General features: G+C 41.1%; 1 protein-coding gene across 7 annotated transcripts in view; it reads right to left on the reverse strand.

Annotated features, from left to right (window-relative positions):
- BCAT1 (branched chain amino acid transaminase 1) overlaps positions 1-23,259 on the reverse strand; it is a 110,017-nt gene that overhangs the window by 76,702 nt on the left and 10,056 nt on the right. For 3 of the 7 annotated variants that reach the window (XM_082351996.1, XM_082351997.1, XM_082351998.1), the window contains one exon: positions 5,361-5,550. The exons of 2 other annotated variants lie outside the window; for them this stretch is intronic. In XM_082351996.1, coding sequence (XP_082208122.1) covers positions 5,361-5,483 — 123 coding nt within the window. In that variant the 5' untranslated portion in view covers positions 5,484-5,550. Of the gene's footprint in view, positions 1-5,360; positions 5,551-23,259 lie in introns of those variants that run through there. 2 more of the 7 variants (XM_082352000.1, XM_082352001.1) reach the window with 1 other exon arrangement.

Here is a 23,259-nt window from a genome sequence, read left to right on the forward strand (position 1 = left end):
TGAAGATATTGTATAAGGGACTCAGCAGTCTTAGTTAGCATCTCATAATTGCTCAATAAATGTCAGCTGTTATTATTCTTCTGTTTTTTTAAATTAAAAATCATGATTGCTTTTCACTTATGTGTAACCCTTAGATTAGGTATATTAATAATCGGAACTATATCATATGAGGAGAAATCTTAAAAATCTACATCTAGCACTTCAAGTGTTTCTTGTTTTTAATGTAAAGTTTGTTAAAAAAAAAAAAAAAAAAAGAGGCTCAGTTTGGCTCATAAAGCAAACTGCACACCTATTATTTGCATGCCTTCTGCTTGGCATTGGGAGGACACAGATGGATGAGAAACAGCTCCTTCCTGCCCTGAGAACACCCCAGCATTGGAAAGGTTGACTTGACCTTTCCATGTCAATAATGATTTCTTTCTATGACCATAAAGAAATCTTGATGAAAGAGTTCTGAGTTGGCCTTTTTTATGCCATGCCTCCTTTATCCAAGTAAAATTAGCAGTTCTTTGCAGTGTGTATATACAACTAACCCCTCAAACAACACAGGTCTGAACTGCACGGATCCACTTATACGTGGATTTTTTTCAATAGTAAATACCACAGTACTACCTGATCCCCTGTTGGTTGAATCCTCGGATGAGAACTTCAGATAAGAGGGCCAACTCTAAGTTATGTGCAGATTTTCAACTGCATGGAAGGTCCCTGCCCCAACCCCCGTGTTAAGGGTCAACTGTAGTTATTGTGTCAGTTTCCTCAGGCTGTTGTAACAAAGTACCATTAACTGGGTGACTTAAAACCACAGAAACTTACTGTCTTAAGAGGGATGGGCAGGGCCATGCTTCCTTTGGTACCTGTAGGGGAGAATCCTTCCTTGCCTCATCCAGCTTCTGGTAACCTTAGTTGTTCCTTGGCTTGCAGCTCTAGCCTTCACCCTCTGATGGGAGATCATAGGTGTCTCCTTTCCTGTGCCTCTATTTCTCTTCTCATAAGTCATATTGAATTAAGGACCCATCCTAATTCAATTTGACCTCATTTAAACTTGATTACATCTGCAAAGACCCTACTTCCAAGTAAGATCACATCCACAGGTTACTGGGGTTTTAGGACTTCAATATATCTTTTTGAAGGGACACAATTCAACCCATAACAGTTAACTAACTTTAAATTTAATAATCACGACACCTTTAGTGTCCTGTTTTCCACTTTGAATAATAACTTTTACCAGTAAAATGAATTGATTCACAAAACATGTGACTTTCACACAACTTTTCATCAGGACTTTATGATTTCATGGGAACAGATCTTTAATAAAATTTACTTAGAGTCTACAAAAGATCAATCACAAAAGCGTGGCTCTAGATTTTTCCCTTCCCTTTCTTAGCCCGTTCAGTAAGTCCCCAAGTCACACTGAGACGCTGCCTGCACATTTCTCTTCTCCGCCTGCTTCTCTCCTTCATCGCTGCTCCTTTCTTTTGGCCACAGCCTCCCAGGTGGTCCCTCCACCCCCTCCATTCTTGATCTCCCATCTCCTCCCCTCCCTCCTACATCCTCTGTGCTGTCCTCAGAGTGCTTGCTCTGAAAATCTTTTTCTAAACTAGTCACTCCCCAGTTCAAAACCATAATGATATCTGCTACTGGTCCAGCCAGTTATGACATCCTGGGCACTTTTGTAACCAAGCAGGACCCTATGGGGCCTTCCCAGGACAGACCCCTCCCCCATATCTTCTGCTTTAGCTCCTATCCGAAGTACATAGATAACAGTATCTGATGCACATTTCCTGAGTTGTTTTACAGATGCTAAAAACCACGACCAAGTGGAAGAAAACTACTTGAAGATCATGAGTATGTAGCCCCCAGACCTACTGGTGCCTAAGGATTGATAATGTGAACCCTTGTGACACTGCCCTGTTACCTCACCGTCAACCAGTTAGAGAATTGTGCACCCTGCGACGCCCCTCCCTCACGTGGCCTTTAAAAATGCTTTGCTGAAAAACCCTTCGGGGAGTTCAGGGGTTTTGAGCACTAGCTGTCCTGGACTTCTTGCTTGGTGCTCTATCATAAACGCTGCACTTTCCTTCACCACAACCTGGTGTCAGTAGATTGGCTTTACAACGCACGGGCCAGTGGACCCAAGTTTGGTTCTGTAACACTTTGGGTACACATTTTCTCACCTAATACTCCAAAGAGTCCCTCCCCGACACACACACCATAACTTCTACTTTCTTGATTTTCAGAGACTCAGACACATTACTTAAATTTCCCGAGATCAAATAGTTGTTATTTAAATCAGTGTGCCCTCAAGATTGTGATCTTACCTACAACCCTGACTTGTTTCAGTGGCTCCATATTTTACAACTGTAAACCCATCACTAAAAATCGTAGCATGCGTGGTAGATCGTATTTTCCAAAGATTGGCCACAACATTTTCTCCCATTGCATCTGCTCTTCTGTGCAACTCCATCATGAGGTGGAGTTTTCCCCTACCCTTTTGAATCTGGGTGGGCCCTGTGACGGTTTTGACCAATAGAATAGAGCAGAAATGTAAAAGCGATGCTGCTCCAATTCTCAGCGTACACTTTAAATGGCCTGGCAGCTTCTGCATCCTTCCTCTTGGAAGGTGCTTGGGACTCCCTCACTTGGAACCCAGCCGCCATGCTGTAAGAAGCGCAAATGAGGGAGAGGCCATGTACAGGGCCACTAGTCAGCAGTCCCAGATGAGCTCCCAGCCAACATGCAGCACCAGCTGCCAGCTGTGTGAGCTGTCATCTTGAGCATCCAGCCCTGTTGAGCGTTCAGATGACTGATTGAAATCACATGACAAACCCTAGGTTAAAAGTACTCTGCTGAGACTCACATACTAAGAGAATGAACTTATAGTTACTAGAGGGGAAGGGTGGGGGGGAGGGATAGTTAGGGAGTTTGGGATTGACATGTACGTATTTAAGATGGCTAACCAACAAGGACCTACCGTATAGCACAGGGAACTCTGCTCACCATTATGTAGCAACCAAAATGGGAAAAGAATTTGAAAAAGAATAGATATGTGTATATGTATCACTGAATCACTTTGCTGTACACCTGAAACTATCACAACATTGTTTTTTTGTTTGTTTGTTTTTTGGCCACGCCATGCGGAATGTGGGATCTTAGTTCCCTGACCAGGGATCTAACCCATGCCCCCTGCATTGGAAGCATGGAATCTTAACCACTGGACCGCCAGGGTAGTCCCACACAACACTGTTAATCAACTATACTCCAATATAAAATAAAAAGTTAAAAAAAAGAAAAAACCTACTCTGCTGAGCCCAGATAATCTATAGACCATGAGAGACAGTAAAACATCGTTTTAAGCCACAGAATTTTGGGTTAGTTGGTTATATAGCAATGTTAACCAAAACAGCATGCAAGCCTAACATATATTTATATAGTCATTTATGAAAATAACCTAATACATAAGTCTTACACAAAAATAGGAATAAAAAAAGATGAGATAAACATGAGATAAACATGAAATAATTAGCATTATAAAATATCTTCCTAATTATGGTGGTTTTCGTCTACCATCCTTGGCTACAGGCCAAATATACAGAAGGGCTAAGTAATCATTAATGACAGTAGATAGAATTCCCTTTTAAATAGTCTTGATGATACCACAATTTTGTGCCCCACTGCTTGTCAGTTCTGATTAAATCCTTGGTATTTCTATCTCGGGATATGGATAATGGAGAAGCTGTAATAAGAACTGGAGAAATAGGGACTTCCTTTGTGGCGCAGTGGTTAAGAATCCACCTGCCAATGCAGGGGACACAGGTTCAAGCCCTGGTCCGGGAAGATCCCACATGCCGCGGAGCAACTAAGCCCATACACCGCTACTACTGAGTCTGCTCTCTAGAGCCCATGAGCCACAACTCCTGAGCCCGTGCTCTAGAGCCCACGAGCCACAACTACTGAAGCCCATGCGCCTAGAGCCCATCCTCTGCAACGAAGAGAAGCCCGCGCACCACAAGGAAGAGTAGCCCCCGCTCGCAGCAGCTAGAGAAAGCCTGCATGCAGCAACGAAGACCCAATGCAGCCATAAATAAATAAATAAACAAGTAAACAAATAAATGGAATTGGAAAAATATTAGCTGTTTTGTTTTTGTTATTTCCTTATTTTTATATCACTAATACTTTATTTTTATATCACTAATACTTTATTTTTTTTAATTTAACTGTAGTTGATTTAAAATACTGTTTAGTTTCAGGTATACAGCTTCAGATTCTTTTCCATTATAGGTTATTACAAGATATTGAATATAGTTCCTGTGCCATACAGTAAATCCTTATTGTTTATCTATTTTATATATAGTGGTGTGTATCTGTTAATCCCATACTCCTAATTTATCCCTCCCCCTCCCTTTTCCCCTTTGGTAACCGTAAGTTTGATTTCTATGTCTGTGAGTCTTTTTCTGTTTTGTAAATAAGTTGATTTGTGTTATTTTTTAGATTCCATATACAAGAGATATCATATAATATTTTTCTTTGTCTGAGTTACTAATCTCTAGGTCCATCCGTGTTGATGCAAATGGAAATATTTCATTCTTTTTTATGGCTGAGTAATATTCCATTGTGTGTGTGTGTGTGTGTGTGTGTGTGTGTGTGTGTGTGTGTGTGTATCTCCACATCTTCTGTTGATGGGCACTTGGGTTGTTTCTGTGTCTTAGCTATTGTAAATAGTGCTGCTATGAACATTGGGGTGCATGTATCTTTTCAAATTAGATTTTTCATCTCTTCTGGATATATGCCCAGGAGTGAGATTGCTGGATCATATGGTAACTCTATCCTCAGTTTTTTAAGGAAGCTCCATACTGTTCTCCATAGTGGTTGTACAATTTACATTCCCACCAATAGTGTAGGAGCATTCCCTTTTCTCCACACTCTCTCCAGAATTTATTATTTGTAGACTCTTTGATGATATATGCTTTGAATTTTGTTTGTGTTTGTTTTATTCTGTTTGCAGAAATCTGTTAAAGCTAGTTGTCCCTTTTTCAAGGATTATCAATTAACACTGGCTGACGTAATCTACAAAGCCCCTTAACCAGGCTCATATAAATTGTCACAGTCACAACCCCCTCTGCTGAAAGAGGACGAATGCTCAAGGCTGCACAGGAGACCCTTCCCCTGCCCTGCCTCGGGACACTCAGTGCTCAAAGTCAGTGACAGTGTGACCCTCTGATGGACTGAGTAGATGGTGCCCCATGTGAGTTAAATATACGTACAATTTCATTTTTTCCTACATGTTAGAAAAAACATAAATATAATCAATGCTTCTGACACCCCAGTGGTCTCTGTTGCACATCCTGGGGGTACACACCCACCTTGAAAGCACTGGGCTCGCAGACAAAGTGCAGACTCCTGAGCTCGGCGGATTCTGCAAATTCTGAAGCTCTTGCTTTCTCTCCCTTCCTGCCCTTCCTCTCACCCTCATTGGCACTTCTCATTTTCCTTCATACACAGAAGAAATCCTTAGCATGGCAAGTCTCTACACTAGGGTCATCTTGACGTACCCTAAAAAGGAGTGACAGAAGGACAGAGAAGCAGACACCTGAAGATTCTAGGTAGAAAGATAAGAAATTTCATTTCATGTTTGGAAACAATTATGCTTATAATATTGCATTTTATAGAAATAGAACCACATATCAACTTCTGAGAGGAAGAAATTAATCCTAACTAAATGAGGCTTGTTTTTTAAAATCCAGAGTATTAGATCCTGGATTGCTTTAGAGAACATTTTGTTTTCCACCGAAAGCAGCTGCTCCACTTTTAAGAGTACAAGTTAATCTACTTTGAGGAAATTAACAGCAGAAAGAGAAGGCCTTGGGCCACGACCAAGGTAGATGTATTAAGTTTTATTCATGTTTGTTAAGTATACTATTTACAGTAGAATCCACAACATACTCCCATTAAGATAAACTAATTTTAGTAAGTACATGATAAGTAGGAAAAATGAGGAGTGGCTGATGATTGACATGAGCAAAAGATACACAGCAAAGGAAAATTAGGTATTTTGGAATACAGTGAACTTTTGGAAAAAGTTAATGAAAATGCCTTTCCTGTGAATGTAATATATGTTCAAGAAAATATAAAATACTAACTTCTCTCAGATATGTCCCTTTGGCTGTAAGATGTGCCATTCCCTATCAGAACTGTAAACAGGGCACTTACCACCACCTGCTCTCTGAGATCATTCCAAGTATGCAAGAGAAATGCAAACAAACAGGAGGAGAGGCCATCAAGCTTTCTCGAGGTGAAAAGGCCAAGGGCACGCTTTGTATAGCTGTCATTTCCAGCATGCTTTCTGTAAACCTCAGATACTCTAATTTTAATGTGGAAAGATAAGGCACAGAAAGAACAGTGTGTCTGTCACCTGGATGAATAACGGCTGCCTTCTTCAATGTTCCTCGCCAGGCGGGACGATTCATCAATCAGAGTCAGGGGGTGGAAGAGGCAAGGCTTTTCAACAAAGGTTGTCATTGCTCCTGCTGCCTAGATCTTAAACATAGTCCAAATTCAGACTATCACAACACACGGCAAAACTTCCTGTTTCTAATGCCATTCTCCACCCCAGAGGAGAAACAGCAGTAAGACAAAGAAGTGAAGCCCGACAGTGGGTTTATGAGGACTTAATTTTAAAAGGTTTTATTGACACATCCTCTGAACTGTCCATTTCTTTGTGCTCTGGTGGTTTGCTGGGCAATTTGGAGTGAATGAAAGAAAAGCTTTTCTACTGTAGCGTGGGAGAAGCCTGCTGAGAAAAGGGAGATGGGAAAAGAGAACTGGCAAGATGCTTGCCCCACCAATGTTTTCCTGCCGGCAGAGCTTGGGAAAGAGTTAAATAAAGGTTAAGAACCTGGGAGATGATTGGCTTCCTAACACTTGTCCGTCCTGTGTACTGTTTTGGAAAGTCTTCCTGTATCCCCAGGGGTGTGAATTCTGCAGGTTGGAGATACTAGTTTAACCTTACATTTACTAGAGCAGTTATGACACTTCTTTTATTTATTTATTTATGGCTGTGTTGGGTCTTCGTTTCTGTGAGAGGGCTTTCTCTAGTTGTGGCAAGCGGGGGCCACTCTTCATCGCGGTGCGCGGGCCTCTCACTATCGCGGCCTCTCTTGTTGCGGAGCGCAGGCTCAGTAATTGTGGCTCACGGGCCCGGTTGCTCCGCGGCATGTGGGATCTTCCCAGACCAGGGCTCAAACCCGTGTCCTCTGCATTGGCAGGCAGATTCTCAATCACTGCGCCACCAGGGAAGCCCTATGACGCTTCTTTACGGTCTTTAACTGTCCGGGCAGGGACTTCATCCTTTTTTGGATTTCCAGTGCTTAGTACACGGCCAGGCAACTGTGTGAACCTCAAAAAATATTTTCTGAATAGATTGATTGAATGTATAAATCCACCATGTTTTTGTTTAAATTAAAAAAAGATATAATGGATGTTAACTAAACTTATTGTGACAATAAAAAAAAAAAGGACAGATAAGCTGATTTGTTTTACACACACATACATATAGGGAGAGAAGGAGAAAGAGTAGAAAACAGATACCTAAGTAAACTCAATTGTGTTAGGCATAAAAGAATCAAAGATAGATTTTAAAGTGGCCATTTGTTCAGGCTCTGTGTCATAGATATATTGAACCTTACTTACTAAAACTGCCTTTACCTATCTACAAGATATTTTGCCTACTTCCCCTAACTTCCACACATTTCTGAATAGAAATGCCCCTCGGAACTTTTTCTGAATCTCACTAAGTCATGCGTTCCGAGTTCATTGCAAGATTTTGTTTCAAGCTCTAGCTCTGTTATCTAGGAGATCTATAACCTTGGGCAAATCTCCTTGTGTCTCTGAACCTCACATTAATTTCTGAACCTCAGCTACCTTCCCTACAGAGGTAAAACGGAAATATGTAAGTTAGAGCATTTTGCAAGCATGAACAGAATATGTTATAGTTGTTTCTTTTTTCTAATATCAGGTTATCGAGTTTGTAGGGAGACCCTATAACACAGCGGTAAAGCACACAGACTCTGGAGTGACATTGCTGGATTCAGTGGCTCTGCAAGCTTGGTCTAGTTGCTTAACCTTTCTGTGTCTCAGTGTTTCCACTTGTGAAATGCTAATAATAGAGTATTCATGAGGACTAAATGAGGTAATTCACATAAAGCCTGTGCTGGCACTTAGTAAGCTCTCACTCCGTTAGTTATAATTATTGCAGTGAAGATTCATATTGAATCTTCACATCTGAGAAATATTTGAGAAAATTTGGCATCTGTGAAAGTGGAATTATTTCTAATTTTATAGAGATGAAAGGATCCACAGGACTTTCACCTCGCTACACACAGACTTTGTGGCATGGCTTCCTCGCAACCCTGCTGCCTGGCTGAGAAGGGGTGGTTTGACCTTAGATGCCCATAAATCCACCTGGCAAACTGACCACTCCCATGTGGCTAGCACTTCTACTGTTGTACTAAGAGGTCCACTGGCTTTTTAGCCTTTCCTCAGATTACTGGAGCAACATATAGAAAAACCAGTTTTCCATTAGGGTTCCTTCAGTGTTTGGATTTGGTGCAGTCCTCAAGTGAATTAAAACTCGTTTCTTCAAAAAGCCTGGTTAATTTATTTCTCTGCTTTTAAAAATTGGTATGGAAGCTCTTTCTCACTAATGATGACAGCATACATTTTCCCCACTAAAGTAAGCCCAATATATGGCAGTCTCAATTTACCAAACAGATATATCATAGGACAGGGGACCCCAACCACCAGGCCACGGACCGGTACCAGCCCGTGGCCTGTTAGGAACCGGGCCACACAGCAGGAGGTGAGCGGCGGGTGAGCGAGCAAAGCTTCATCTGTATTTACAGCCGCTCCCCATCGCTCGCATTACCGCCTGAACTCCGCCTCCTGTCAGATCAGCGGTGGCATTGGATTCTCATAGGAGCGTGAACCCTACGGTGAACTGCGCATGTGAGGGATCTAGGTTGCGTGCTCCTTGTGAGAATCTAATGCCTGATGATCGGAGATGGAGCTGAGGCGGTGACGCTAGCGCTGGGGAGCAGCTGCAAATACAGATTATCATTAGCAGAGAGGTCTGCCCGCACAGAGACCATAATAAATCAACTGCTTGCAGACTCATATCAAAGCACTATCAGTGAGTGGCAAGTGAAAACAAGCTCAGGGCTCCCACTGATTCTGCATTATGGTGAGTTGCATAATTATTTCATTATATATTACAGTGTAATAATAATAGAAATAAAGTGCACAATAAATGTAATGCACTTGAATCATCCTGAAACCATCCCCCCACCCCAGGTCTGTGGAAAAATTGTCTTCCATGAAACCGGTCCCTGGTGCCAAAAAGGTTGGGGACCACTGTCATAGAGTTTCTACAATGCAAAAGTTTTGCCACAAATGGCTTTTATTTATTAAAAAAAATTTTTTTTAATTGAAGTAGAGTTGATTTACAATGCTGTGTTAATTACTGCTTTACAGCAAAGTGACTCAGTTATACACATATAGACATTTTTTTTATATTCTTTATGGTTTACCACAGGATATTGGATATAGTTCCCTGTGCTACACAGTAGGACCTTGTTGTTTATCCATTCTAAATGTAATAGTTTGCATCTACCAACCCCAACCTCCCAATCCATCCCTCTCCCTCCCGCCTCCCCCTTGGCAACCACAAGTCTGTTCTCTATGTCTGTGAGTCTGTTTCTGTAGATAGGTTCATTTGTGCCATATTTTAGATTTCACATATAAGTGATAATATATGATATTTGTCTTTCTCTTTCTGACTTACTTCACTTAGTATGATAATCTGTAGTTGCATCCATGTTGCTGCAAATGGCATTGTTTCGTTCTTTTTTATGGCTGAGTACAGATTTTAAAAAGCAATTTACTCTGTGCATTTGAGTATGGTTAGTTTACAAGATATAAGTAGATATTATGACTTTACAATAATGCAGCCATCTACTGTGTAAAAATAGGCTCAGCAGTAAAGAATTGCATTTCTCATACACTCTACCTTCTGCCATAGAAAAAGATGTTTTTAAAAGTGTGAGCATGTAAAAAAACTTACATGTTTTTTAAAATTGAGATATAGTTGACATATAACATTATATTAGTTTCAAGTGTACAACATGATTCTATATTTGTGTGTATTGTGAAATGATCACCAGAATAAGTCTAGTTAACATCTGTCACCATACATAGTTAACAGAAATTTTTTTTCTTGTGCTGAGAATTTTTAAGATCTGCTCTCTTAGCAACTTGCAAATAGCCAATACAGCATTGTTAACTATAGTTATCATGCTGCACATTACATCCCCAGGACTGAGTTATTTATTTTATAACTGGAACTTTGTACCTTTTGACCCCCTTCACCCATTTTGCCCAGCCCCCAACCCCACCTCTGGCAACCACCAATCTGTTTCTGTATCTATAAGCTTGGTTTTGCTTGTTTGTTTATTTGTTTGTTTGCTTGTTTTTAGATTCCACATATGAGTGAGATTATACAGTATTTTTCTTTCTCTGTCTGACTTAATTTCAGATAGAATAATTCCCTCAAGGTCCATTTAATTTCAAATAGAATAATGCCCTCAAGGTCCATCCATGTTGTTGCAAATGGAAAGATTTCTTTCTTTCTTGTGGCTGAATAATATTCCAGTGTGTGTGTGTGTGTGTGTGTGTGTGTGTGTGTGTGTGTGTATTACAATTTCTTTATACATTCATCCGTTGATGGACACTTGGATTGCTTTCATATCTTGGTATTATAAATAGTGCTGCAGTGAACATAGGGGTGCATAAATAGTGGGCAGCTAATAAACAACAAACATTTATTTCTCACAGTTCTTGAGGCAGGAAGCCCAGGATCATGGTACCAACATGACCGGTGAGGGCCTTCTTTGGGGATGCAGACTTTTTGTTGTGTCCCGGGTGGCAGAGGGACAAGGGATCTCTCTTGAGCCTCTTTTATAAAGTACTAATCCCAGTCATGAGAGCTTAGTCCCCTTCCAAAGAACCCACCTACTACTATTATCATCTTTGGGGGTTAGGATTCAACACGTGAATGCTGGGGGGACACATTCAGACCATAAAAAAACTCCCAAGTTATTTCATATTTGTTAAGTGATGAAACACACACCCATACACACCCCCCCACACACATTTTAGTGAAAGATGCAGGTGTCCTTATAAGCTGGTGTGTGAACCTGTTGTTCTCACCAAATGAGTCATCAAAGATTTGAGAGTTAATTTACGTGAGCGGATGTGTCAGTGTTACTTTGACCAAAAGACATGAGCATGCACACAAAACACAAGGTGTTCCTCATATAAACAATGAACATACTGCATAATAACAACCACCCTCCATCAGACACATTTATATCAGGCCCTTAATCCCACACATGTTTCATACAACAGCACTACAAGGTAGGTATTATTATCATTATAAATTCCATTTTGCAGATGAGAAAATTGGAAAAAGTGTGATGATTTGCTAGGATGATGTGCAGGACTCAGTGCTCACAGCTGTGATTTATTACAGGATGAAAAAGGACCAAAGGCAGATGAGCAAAGGGAAAAGGCACGTGGGACAAGGCCCAGAGGAAACCAGGTGCAAGCTTCCAAGGGACCTCTCCCAGCACAGTCACAAAGGATGCGCTTCGTTCCTTCAGCAACACGTTGCAACAACATGTGTGAAATGTCATCTACCAGGGAAGCGCAGTAGAGACTCAGTGCCCGAGGTTTTTATCGGGGGCTGGCCATGTAGGCACCCTCTACCAGCACATACAAATTTCAGACTCCCAGAAGGAAACAGATGTATGGCAGAAAGCACATTGTATAAATAGTTTAGGTACAGTAAGCCACTCTTATCAGGGAACTGTGGGAACCCTCTGGAAATTCAAGTTCCCAGACACCAAGGGCCAGCCTTGCCAGTAGATGTTTCCAAGACTAGCAATCTCAGATCTACTTCATTAATGGTTTTATGCACAGGAGTAGACCTGATCAACTGTGGAGAGGTTGTCATTGAGGGCAAAGGCCATGAAGTATCCGAGTGAAGTTCTCATGTTCACTTTGGAGATAACCAAACTGTATATCAGAAAGGCAGATTGCCTTGACCAAAGTCACATCTAAAAAGAGGCAGCTTTTTGGCTGGCCGTCCATGGTTAAGACTCTGCACTTCCAATGCAGGGGACACGGGTTCGATCCCTTGTGGGGGAACTAAGATCCCACATGCCGCAGGGCACGGACAAAAGAAAAAAATAAATAAATAATAAAATAAAATAAAATGAGGCAGTGCTGGTACTAGAACCCAAGTCTTCAGACCACACAGAGCACTTAACAGATGTGAAAGTAGAAAGCAGTCTGTGTAGTCCATGCCCATCTCTGCAATTACTGGGGATCTTGATCAATTTGTTTAATTTTTACTAATTCGCTGTTAGATTTTATTACAAAATGAACAAAAAAATACAAGTTGATTTTGAATAGGTAGCTTTTTGGTCTAAATGATGGCATGATTAGAGCACCAGGTATTTTCAATCAGGTATGTTTGTAACTTACTCTCTCATTTCCTCCCTTTTCTAGACTGAGAATTTATTGAAAAATACTATAATTTTTAATAGCTTATAATAAAATAACAAATTACGAGAGAGGAGAGAGAGAAAGGGAAACCTCTTCTTTACATGAGAATGCCAACGGACCAATGCTGAGAATGATATAATTAGATCAGTCAAGGGATCCTAAAATCATCAGATGAAAGGTGTTTGGAGAATGAGATATTCACAGTCTCAAAGTATCATGCCACAGATTACATACTAATTAAAAAAGGGGAGGGAATTCCCTGGTGGTCCAGTGGTTAGGACTTGGTGCTTTCACTGCCATGGCCTCGGTTCAGTCCCTGCTTGGGGAAGTAAGATCCTGCAAGCCACGTGATGCAGCCAAAAATAATAATGGTTTTAAAAATTAAAAAATTTTAAAAATAAAAAGGGGGAAATATCCCTTTACAAGGAGAGAAGTCCTGGCCATCACCTTCACCAAGTGATCAAACTTAACATGTTCATAGAGGTACCAGCAAACATTATGTGTCTCCTGATGGGAGGCAATGAGGACACAATCTCACCTCAGTGGTATTCTTACCGAGGGGTTTAACCTGGACCCAAAAGAAAAAACTAGACAAATCCAGAATGTGGGGACATCCTACAAGACAACTGGCTGAAATCTTCAAAACAGACAGTGTCATGAAAAAGAACAGCAGCAAAAAAGGGATAGTTCTAGGCTGGAAAGAGACAAATGCAATGTGTAAACAACAAAACCAATAAGCACAAAGCTATGAAAGATATTCTGAGGCCAGCTGGAACAAACAGCACATGGGCTGGAAATGATCTCACTGCAGTAATTTTAATTTTCTTAAGTGTGCTGTTTGGAGAATGTCCCTATTCCTGGGACATGAAGTATTTTGGGTGAGAAGTATCATCACAGCTGGAATTTATTTTCATATGATTCATCACTTGAGAGAAAGATAAAGCACATGAAAAGCTTAACCACTGATGAATCTAGATAAAGGGCATACAGGTTGTTTTTTGCATATCCTTTCATCTCTACAGTAAGTGTGATGGTGGCTAATTTTATGTGTCAACTTGGCTAGGCTATGGTGCCCATTTGTTTGGTCCAATATAAGTCTAGATGTTACTGTGAAGGTAGTTTTTAGATGTGATTAACAGTTAAATCAGCAGACTTTGAGTAAACCAGATCACCCTCCGTAGTGTGGGTGAGCCACAACGAATCAGTTGAAGGCCTTAAGAGGAAAAAAAAGAATATGTTTTCCAGAAGAAGGAATTTGGTCTCAAGACTGCAACACAGAAACCCTGCTTGAGTTTGTAGCCTACCTGGTCTGTCCTGCAAATTTCAGACTTGGGACTACAGCTTCAACTCTTACCAGAATTTCCAACCTGCCAACTTGCCCTCTAGATTTTGAACTTGCAAGCTCGCACAATTGCATGAGCCAATTCCTTAGCCTAAACCTCTCTCTCCATGTATGTTCTATTGGTTCTATTTCTCTGGAGAGCCCTGCCTAATGCAGTAGGTTTGGAAGTCCTCTAAAAAAAAAGTTGTGGAGAAATTATAAAAATTCATAGATATATATAAATTTTTCACTTGTCTGTAAAATGTGGGACAGAATAATTAAAAAACACATACAACCTTTAAACCCCATTTCAACTCTGAGTTACAATCTTCATCCCCTAATTAAAAATTTTGCATAAAACAATAGTTATTTGTTTTGAGTTAAATTTCAGCTCTTCAAGAAAGATAAATACTATATGATATCGCTTATATGTGGAATCTAAAAAATATAACAAACTAGTGAATATAAAATTAAAAAAGCAGACTCACAGATAAGAGAACAAACTATGGTTACCAGTGGGTGGGCGGACAACACAGGGGTGGAGAGGGGGAGGTACAAACTACTGGGTGTAAGACAGGCTGGAGGATGTGTTGTGCAACATGGGGAATAGAGCCAGTATTCTGTAATAACTGTAAATGGAAAGCAATCTTTAAGGATTGTGTAAAAATAAAAAATTAAATTGAAAAAAATTTCATGGAATTCCCTGGTTGTCCAGTGGTTAGGACTCTGTGCTCTCACTTCCCAGGGCCCGGGTTCAATCCCTGGTCAAGAAACTGAGATCCCACAAGTTGCGTGGTGTGGCCAAAAAAAAAAAAAAAAGAAAAAGAAAAGAAAAAATTTCAGCTCTTAGGTGATGACAAAATGACCAAAAATCCAATTATGGGGGAAAAAAAGGAGAACTCAAGGTGACTTATATAGACAAGCTCTATGTAACAGTACTGGGAAAACTGAGAATATTATTATTTATCCTTAAAATATTTGTCTGAGATTCCAATTAAACGTGGTGGAATACAAGACCATTTCTCCACAATCCTTCCAGAAACTCACTGAAACAATAGTATTTTTTAAAGTGCAATCCATAAGAGAAAGAGAATAGGAGACAATAGTACCGAGTGACGTCAACCATTCTGGAAGGCAGAAAGCGGAAAGTGAGAAATCACCAACTCTGTAGCCTAGAAGGAACTGAAACCACATTGCAAAGGAGACACTGAAGAAAATCTGATTTCCTTCACAGAAGCTCAGAAAGACTCAGAAGAGAGGCACCAGGGATTTTAAAAGGTAAAGCTGAAGTAGGGAGTTTTGATAAAAATCTGCATAACCATTACTGAATGGCATTAACTTGGGATGAGTACAATCAGTAAGAGTTTTATTTTTCTCTCACCACCACCCTCAACCCCACTTTTTAAAACCTAGCTCCCCATGTGGAGATGACCAGGCTGATCCTGTTGTGTTCCCAGTCACTTTTAAGTATGAGTCCAATCTCGTTTTCAAGTATTTAAAAGACCCAGTATGAACTGAAATGAAACTTTCACGTCACATTGACGGCTGTTTCTCCCTGATCAGCCCTCACCCCAAACCCAGCAGCTGGAATGTGGCCTCCTATTTTTTTTACCACTCTCCTTGTTCCATCTTCTCTCCACTCCCCAGCTGCAATTTCTGGATCCCCCAGGGTCATGTGCACCAGCAACAAGAGGAAACGGGAACACACTTGTCTAGGATCATTATATGCTGGCATTGCCCTCCCCCCAGCCCCATGGCAAATGGTCAAATGCTGGCTTTTTATAGCATCATAGGGCATCTACGGATGCTTCACATACCTGTCTTCTCTTACCGCCCCACCAAAGGAGACCTCTGCCCTGCAGTTCCCCACTGCAGTAGTACACACCCTGCCTCACCTCTGATGGGGCCCCTTCAGCTCTGGTGCTGGCATTATACCCCCTAAGCAGCCTCTGACAGCTGGCCTCTCCTTGCCCCAGAAAGCAGCCTTCTTGGACAGGATCCTTTCTGGGTGCTTCTGATACGGCTCCTTTCCTAAGAGTCCTCATGGCTCATGGCATCTTTGCCCCACAAAACTCTGGAATTGTAAACTGCATCCTCTGAAGACCCCTCTCTTGACTCTTCCATCACAGGCAGCACCAGCCAGCCTTGACTGACCCAGGGGAGAGTCAGACACTGGTATATACCCCGCACCCCAAATGCCAGGGAACACAAATCAAGTGCGCTCAAGAAATCTCCAGGCTCTACTCCAGACCCTTTCAGCAAAGGGACCCACTGATCTCCTCACATAGTTTTTGGTGAGGATCCTGTAGGAGAGATGGGAGTATCCCTCCTTCCCTCCTCCAGGGTAAAGGAGGGGAAATGCCAAGCACACCTTGCTTGGCCAACAATTTTTTTTCCAAATAATGCTTTTCTTCCCTGCCTGCTCAATCTCCAGCCTTCTGTTAAATATAAATTGGAGATAAGTAATGAGTTAAAAGTTTATAGAACTAATGTTGCTGTCCTTTAGGACGTTCTTTGGATACATCAAAAATGTCTGCTTGGAATGTATAGGTACTTGTCTCTCTGTGTTCCCTGCAGTATCTGCTGGGGATTGGTTCCAGGACGCCCCCTCAGGTACCAAAATCCGAGGATGCTCAAGTCCCTTATATAAAACCACGTAGTAGAGTCATGGATATGGAGGGTTGACTCTACTAGAGCCTCAGTGGAGATCATGGTCCCATTTAACATCCTGTCTTACCCATATAAGGTTCATATACACCTACCACTGGGGGTCCACACCCACCTAGCCCAGCCAGGTAACTACTTCTTCCTAATTCCAGCAGGAAATGAGAGATTTATTCACTGGAGAAATGAGCCACAAGAGATCCAGGCTTGAGGGAATCTAAACACTTTCCAGGGAAAATAATGAAAATCCACACAGTAAATGATGAAACCACTAGTTCCCTACAGTGGTCCACAAAACATAGGCAGAAAGTCCTATGCAGATTGGATGATTCTTCCTGAGAAAACTATATAACGCCCTGAGAAAAGACCTAGAGTTAAGGATAGTTGGGAATCCTCCAGTGAAATGGTCTAGTCACTTCCCTGTGGTCATAAAACTGTGAAATGGACCAGAGAAGGCACCAAGCATGTGTACAGAGCTTCCCAGAGGCTTCTTGCTGCCTCATTCTTAAATATAAATGGGTTGCCACAGATCACCAGATATTTGAAGAAAGCTTCCTACGTGAAAGGTAACCCCCTCCTCCCAAAAAAACAGAAACAAATAAGAGGTATAGGGGAGGAGCAATACAGAGAGTATGAAGAAAATGTGTTAATTATAATTAATTTCCTCAGAAATATAGAGAAGATATTTCATCCATGAAACAAGAACATGATGTTATTATTTAAATAATTAGAGAATTTGTAATGGTCTTAGAAATATGAAGACTAAAATTTTTAAAGTCAAGGAAAAGGTTGGAAGATAACATTGATGAAATCTCCCCCCTTCCCAAATTGGACATTCGGGGAGAAATTTTTTTAATTAGAGGATCAGTCAAGGCAGTCTAACAATAAACAAATAGGAGATTAAGAAAAAGAAAAGAAGAAAGAGGAGGGGAAGAAATTATCAAAAGATATATGACCAGAAAATTTCCTAGGATGAAAGGACTCATGTCATCGTAAAGTTTCCAAACACAAGCAATAAAAAGAGATCCTGAATGCTTCTGGAAAGAACAAAAATAGGTTGCATGTAAAAAGGATCTGAAATAAGAGTGCCCTTTGACTTCTCATTAATGACACAGGAAACTAGAAAACAATACAGTAATTCCTTTAAAATTTGGATGCAAAATCATTTCTAACTCAGAAAGCTGTTCATAATCAAATATCAACCTAGTGTGATAGAACAAAAGCATTTTCAGGCATGCAAGGAATCAAAATATTTACCTCTTATATACTCTTTAATTGGAAAGTACTGAAGGATATGCTCCACACAAATGAGGAAGTAAACTAAGAAAGAGGAAGCCATGAGATTCAGAAATCTGGGGGCCTAACACAGAGGATACAGGATGCCAAGGAGAAGTCTTAGAAAGACAACTGTGCAGCTGTCCTGGAGAGAAACCAGGACAGATTGGAACAAGAACAAGAAGGGTAGCAGAAATAAAAATAGTCCAGGAAAAATAAAAAAGGACTGACAGATAAATGGATACACTTGACCTACGCAAAATTACAGAGGCTATTTGAGGGTTGGGAATAATTTGTAATAAATACATAGTAAAGTGAGCAAATGGAAGAAAAGAATGCAATAATTAACTACAGGAAAAACAAAAGGTTGTGTAAGAAAAAAAAGTAACCATAATATACTATTTGACTCACCAGTGACTTTTTAAAATGCAGTTCCATCTGTTGCTCAAATGATCCACTGCACTTTGAATAAAATCCACACTCCTTACCATGGCTTAAAGGAATATTCATGATGTGGCCCTATCATGAAACTTTTCTCCTCTCTCACTAAACTCCAGGAAGTTTAGTAAGCTAACTCTGCTGCTCACTATGCATGGGACGCTACCTCCAGATCACCCCATGGTTTTTCATGGTACTCAGGTCTTAGCACAAAATTCACCTTCTCTGTGAGGCTTTCCCTGACCAGCCAGTATAAATTAGTATTGGCTTCCCCTCAGCTCTCTCACTATAACATCACTCCATTTTATTTTCTTGCTACTGCATCACTAATTGAAATATTTTATTTGTTAGCATATGAGAGTCAATTAGAATAACTTTAGTTAATATTTATGTAGTACTTATTTCAAACCACCGATAGAAGGGCTCGACATTTGTTATTTTATTCAATCCTCACAGCATCCTGTGGGGTAGGTACTATTATTACCACCATTTTATAGATAAGAAAACACACCAGCAGTCTGGTCCCAGATTTTGCTCATAACCATCATGTTACGTGGCCTTTCCCTATGAATGCCATGAGAGTGTTGACTCTGCCTAGTCTTCATTCTCATAGCCTCAAGACCTTGAGCAGTGCCAGATGCTTACACAGTAAGTACTCCTCAAATGTTTGTTCAATAAATGCATTATAGTAATCTGAAGTCATCATCCTGAGGGAAATGAAAAGAAGGGGGTGGATATTTTTCCTTCTTTGCTATTAGTTATATCACCACATCTCAGTTTTGTTTACCTTTTGGCACCAGCTGCTCTGGTTCTTCTAGTTTTTGGATCTCTTAATCAAGAGATTTCTACCTTCCTTACAGGCTTTGGGTCCTTTGGTGGCTCCATCATATTACTATTATCTCTCCTTTTCTCTCTAATCCTGTTAACACTGTATTAACTTGTCTGCTACCCAAGGACTGAAGGACAAGATGGCCCCGCCCTCTGGTCTGTGCCCAGGGTGAAATGGATGTGATGGTGATTGCTTCTTGGACCAAGTGGATCCAGTGAGTTGCCTAAAGGGCATCTGGAAGACTCATTGATGGAGTGGTGGAGGAAGAGCAGGAAGCTAGAGACCACTCCTCACTGGACCTTTAGTCCATCGAGAAATCCAGAGTGCATACAAGCAGAAAAAGATGATCTGGTCCCAAGGGACACTAAGACAAAACGTTCCAGAGAGGGTTTAGACAGCCAGAGAGCTCAGATGGCCAGGAAAGGGAGCTCTATAAGAGTGCAACATGTGTTTCCATTTATAGGCCCAAAAGACCCTAAACAAAGTCCCAATAAAACCAACTCATTCCTCTGTCTTTTCCACACCACCACCACCCCACTAGTCCAAGCACCATCACCTCTTCCTGGCATGTCACCACAGTCTCCTAACTCAGCCTCAGCCAGAGCGTGCTTTCCTAATGCTGAATCTCCTCATGTGAGCATCTTTCATAATCTGAAGAGTCTGAGAATTTCCCAACCCATCAAGACCTGGTTCCTTCGGGCTTAACAGTTCTCCCCTCAACTTATCTCTTTCCTTTTGCATTTTACTATAATCCGAAAGAAGAAACCAGGCTGCTACTTCAATACTTTGCTTGGAAATCTCAGCTAAATATCTCAGTTCATCACTTACAAATTCTGCTTTTCACATAACTGTAATACACAAACTCACTAAGCTTTCTTCTACTATATAATAAGGATCCCCTTTCCTCTGGTTTCCATAAATATATTCTCCAGTACTTTCAGAGCCCTCATCAGCGGTGCTTTTAACATCCATATTTCTAACAATCTGTTCAAGACAATGTAGGCTTTTCCTTTTGTACGCCTCAAATTTCTTCCATCCTCTGCCCAATGCCCAATTCAAAGCCACTTCCACATTTTCAGGTATTTGTTACAGTAGCACCCCATTTCTAGGTGCCAAAATCTATATTCGTTTTCTATTGCTGCTGTAACCAATTACCATACATTTTGTGGCATTATCTTACAGTTTTGGAGGTCAGAAGTCCCAAGTCAAGGTATCAGCAGAGCTACATTCCTTCGGGAGGCTGTAGTGTGAGAATCTGTTTCCTTGCCTTTTCCAGCTTGTAGAAGCCACCTGCATTCCTTGGCTCATGGTCCCTTCTCCATCTTCAAAGCAAGCAGCGTAGCATCTTCAACTCTTACTCCCTCTCTCTTTCCCCCCAACCTCTGCTTCCATTGTCACATCTCCTTCTCTTCCTGTGACCCTCCTGCCTTCCTCTTGTAGACCCCTGTGATTACACTGGCCCCAACCAGAAAATCAAGGATAATCTCCCCATCTCAAGAGCTATAATTTAGTCATACCTGCAAAATCTCCTTTACCATAAAAGCTTCAGAGGATTGAGCCATGGACATCACTGGGGGTTCATTACTCAGCTTACCACACTCACCAACCACTTATGCTAGGCCAGGTATTGGATTACATGCATTTGCACAGTGGCAAAAAACTGGATATGCTCCTTGCCCTCAAGAAATGTATGATCTAGTGGGAGAGTCAGATTTCAATCCCAAAACCGTACAGATAATTACACCAGTTAATAACTGTAAATTGCAATTAGTGCTCTAAAGGACTGGGAATCACTGTGGGGTTGTGAGGTTACATCTGAGGTAGCGACATTCAGTGTGAGGCTGGCAGGGTGATAAGGAGCCAGCTGGAGACTTCCCTGGTGGTCCAGTGGGTAAGACTCTGCCCTCCCAGTGCAGGATGCCCGGGTTCGAGCCCTGGTCAGGGAATTAGATTGTGCATGCATGCCGCAACTAAGAGTTCGCATGCCACAATGAAGATCCCACGTGCCGCAACTAAGACCCAGCGCAGCCTAAATAAATAAATAAATATTTAAAAAAAAAAAAAAAAAGGAGCCAGCTTGATGGGGAGTAGGAAGAAGGCCTTTAAGGTAGAGGGATCAGCAAGTGCAAAGGCCCGGAAGGAAAAGTTTGGAGGATGAAGGGAGATGGAAACAGTGGTAACAAGGTGAGGCTGCAAAGGTAAGAAGGACCAGATTTTTGGGGGCTTCTAGAGCACGGGAGGGACTTTGGGCTTTATTCAAAGCATAAGAGGAAGGGGTCGAGGAATTTTTGAAGCAGATGACAGATGTGATCACTCTGCTTTGTGAAGAACAGATTAGGGGTGGGAGGTGGGGATAAGCAAGAGGTCAGCAAAAATAGAAACATATATACCCCCTGAAGAGAAGACAGTAGCTTGACCTGGGCACATGGTAGATAAAGTGGAGAGAACCAAACTCATGTAAGCTATATCTTGGACCAAAAATAACTGATGGGACTTGGTATAATTTAGTGTCATTCAAAAGTCTGGGTATGACCATAGGTGTGGGTGGATTATGAGGAACGTAGTGTATCAATGGAGATGAGATGCAAGAAAGGGGAATGGGCCAGCCATGCACCATGTAATAATACAAGAAGAGAGGACTTGAGATGGAAGACAGAATCAGGAACTAAGTGCTAAAAATCTTCAGTGATGAATGAGGCAGAGGGACAGCGTGTCTCTCAATGACAGCTATGAGGCAGAGAGAGGGTGGCACAGACTACTAGTATGAGCAGTGGCAAGGGGTTTTATAGGAGCTGTCTGATGTGGAGACAGCATGGGAGGGTGAAGGAGACCAGCCCCCTCTAATTCGGAGTGGGGAGATAGTAGAGATTGTGAGTCACCTCCCATGTAGAGGGAAGTGACCTCACCTGAGGGCAGAAGGAGGGGGAAACACTTAGGAAAGGAGCGGGGGGTGTGCTAATACTGAGTTGCAAAGGGTACTGTGGACGAATTTGGGTGGGAGGTTCTAGTGAGGGTTGAGTCAAGAGAGAAAACCCAGAGCATCAAGAGAGAGTGAAGGATGGAGACATTGTGAACAAAATGTGATTTGGTGAATTTAACTGATTGCAAGGTTGCCAGTGGTGTGAGTTCTAATAGTTCATTCCTCAAGGATGTTGGGTACTCAGGCCTCTGTATTTACCAGTGGTCTGGAAGGGAGGCCAGGCACGCTTTTCCTCATGGTCTTTTACAGTAAAGGAATGAGTGATTGAATCTAGGTCCAGAAATCTGGGGTTGGGTGAAAGTGGACCATGTATGTGCCTAAAACACTCTTACTTCCTTGTTCACCTGACCTTCTCTCATGCTTCTGCTCGAACATCACCTCCACTGATTTCAAGCCCTCCCTGATTTCTCTGACTAATCTTTTTCATGTACTTTGTGCAGACTTCTATTGTAACCCGCATTATACTTTATTTTGTTACTTTTTATATATCTCTCTTTCTGAATAGAGCAATTTCTCAAGAGTATGAATAATGCTTGAATTATTTCCATTCGCCTATTACCTGGTATAAAGCCTGGTAGTCTTAGTAAGAGCTACGTGTTTAATTAAATGAAACTCAAGTCAATCATTGTTTGCTAGTCATTATTATAAATGTTAAGTTTCAAGAAGAGTTTGTATACTTTTTTTTTGGCTTGTAAACAACAGAAATTTATTTCTTATAGACCTGGAGGCTGGGAAGTTCAAGACCAAGGCAGATTTGGTGTATGGTGAGGGCCCACTTCATGGCTCATAGAAGGCCATCTTCTCTTGTGTATATTCTTATTATAATAGTTACTGTAAAGTTTGTTGTACATATTATGTTTACCTGCTTTCTCAATAGATAATTTAAAAAAATTTTTAATTTTATATTGGAGTATAGTTGATTTACAGTGTTGTTAGTTTCAGGTGTACAGCAAAGGATAATTTTTAGTTATAATTAAATATAATAGTTTGGAGATTTTGTCAAGAAATATATCCTTGGTCTTAACTGATTGTGCTGAATTACCCAGAATTTCAGATTTCCTTGATAATGGATCTAGAGTCAAATTAACTCCACTACAAGGGATTTCCATTTTTTTGTTTTAATTTCAATTTTGA

This window comes from Balaenoptera borealis (assembly GCF_965194805.1).
Source record: "Balaenoptera borealis genome assembly, chromosome: 13".
In the NCBI taxonomy this organism is placed as follows: domain Eukaryota; kingdom Metazoa; phylum Chordata; class Mammalia; order Artiodactyla; family Balaenopteridae; genus Balaenoptera; species Balaenoptera borealis.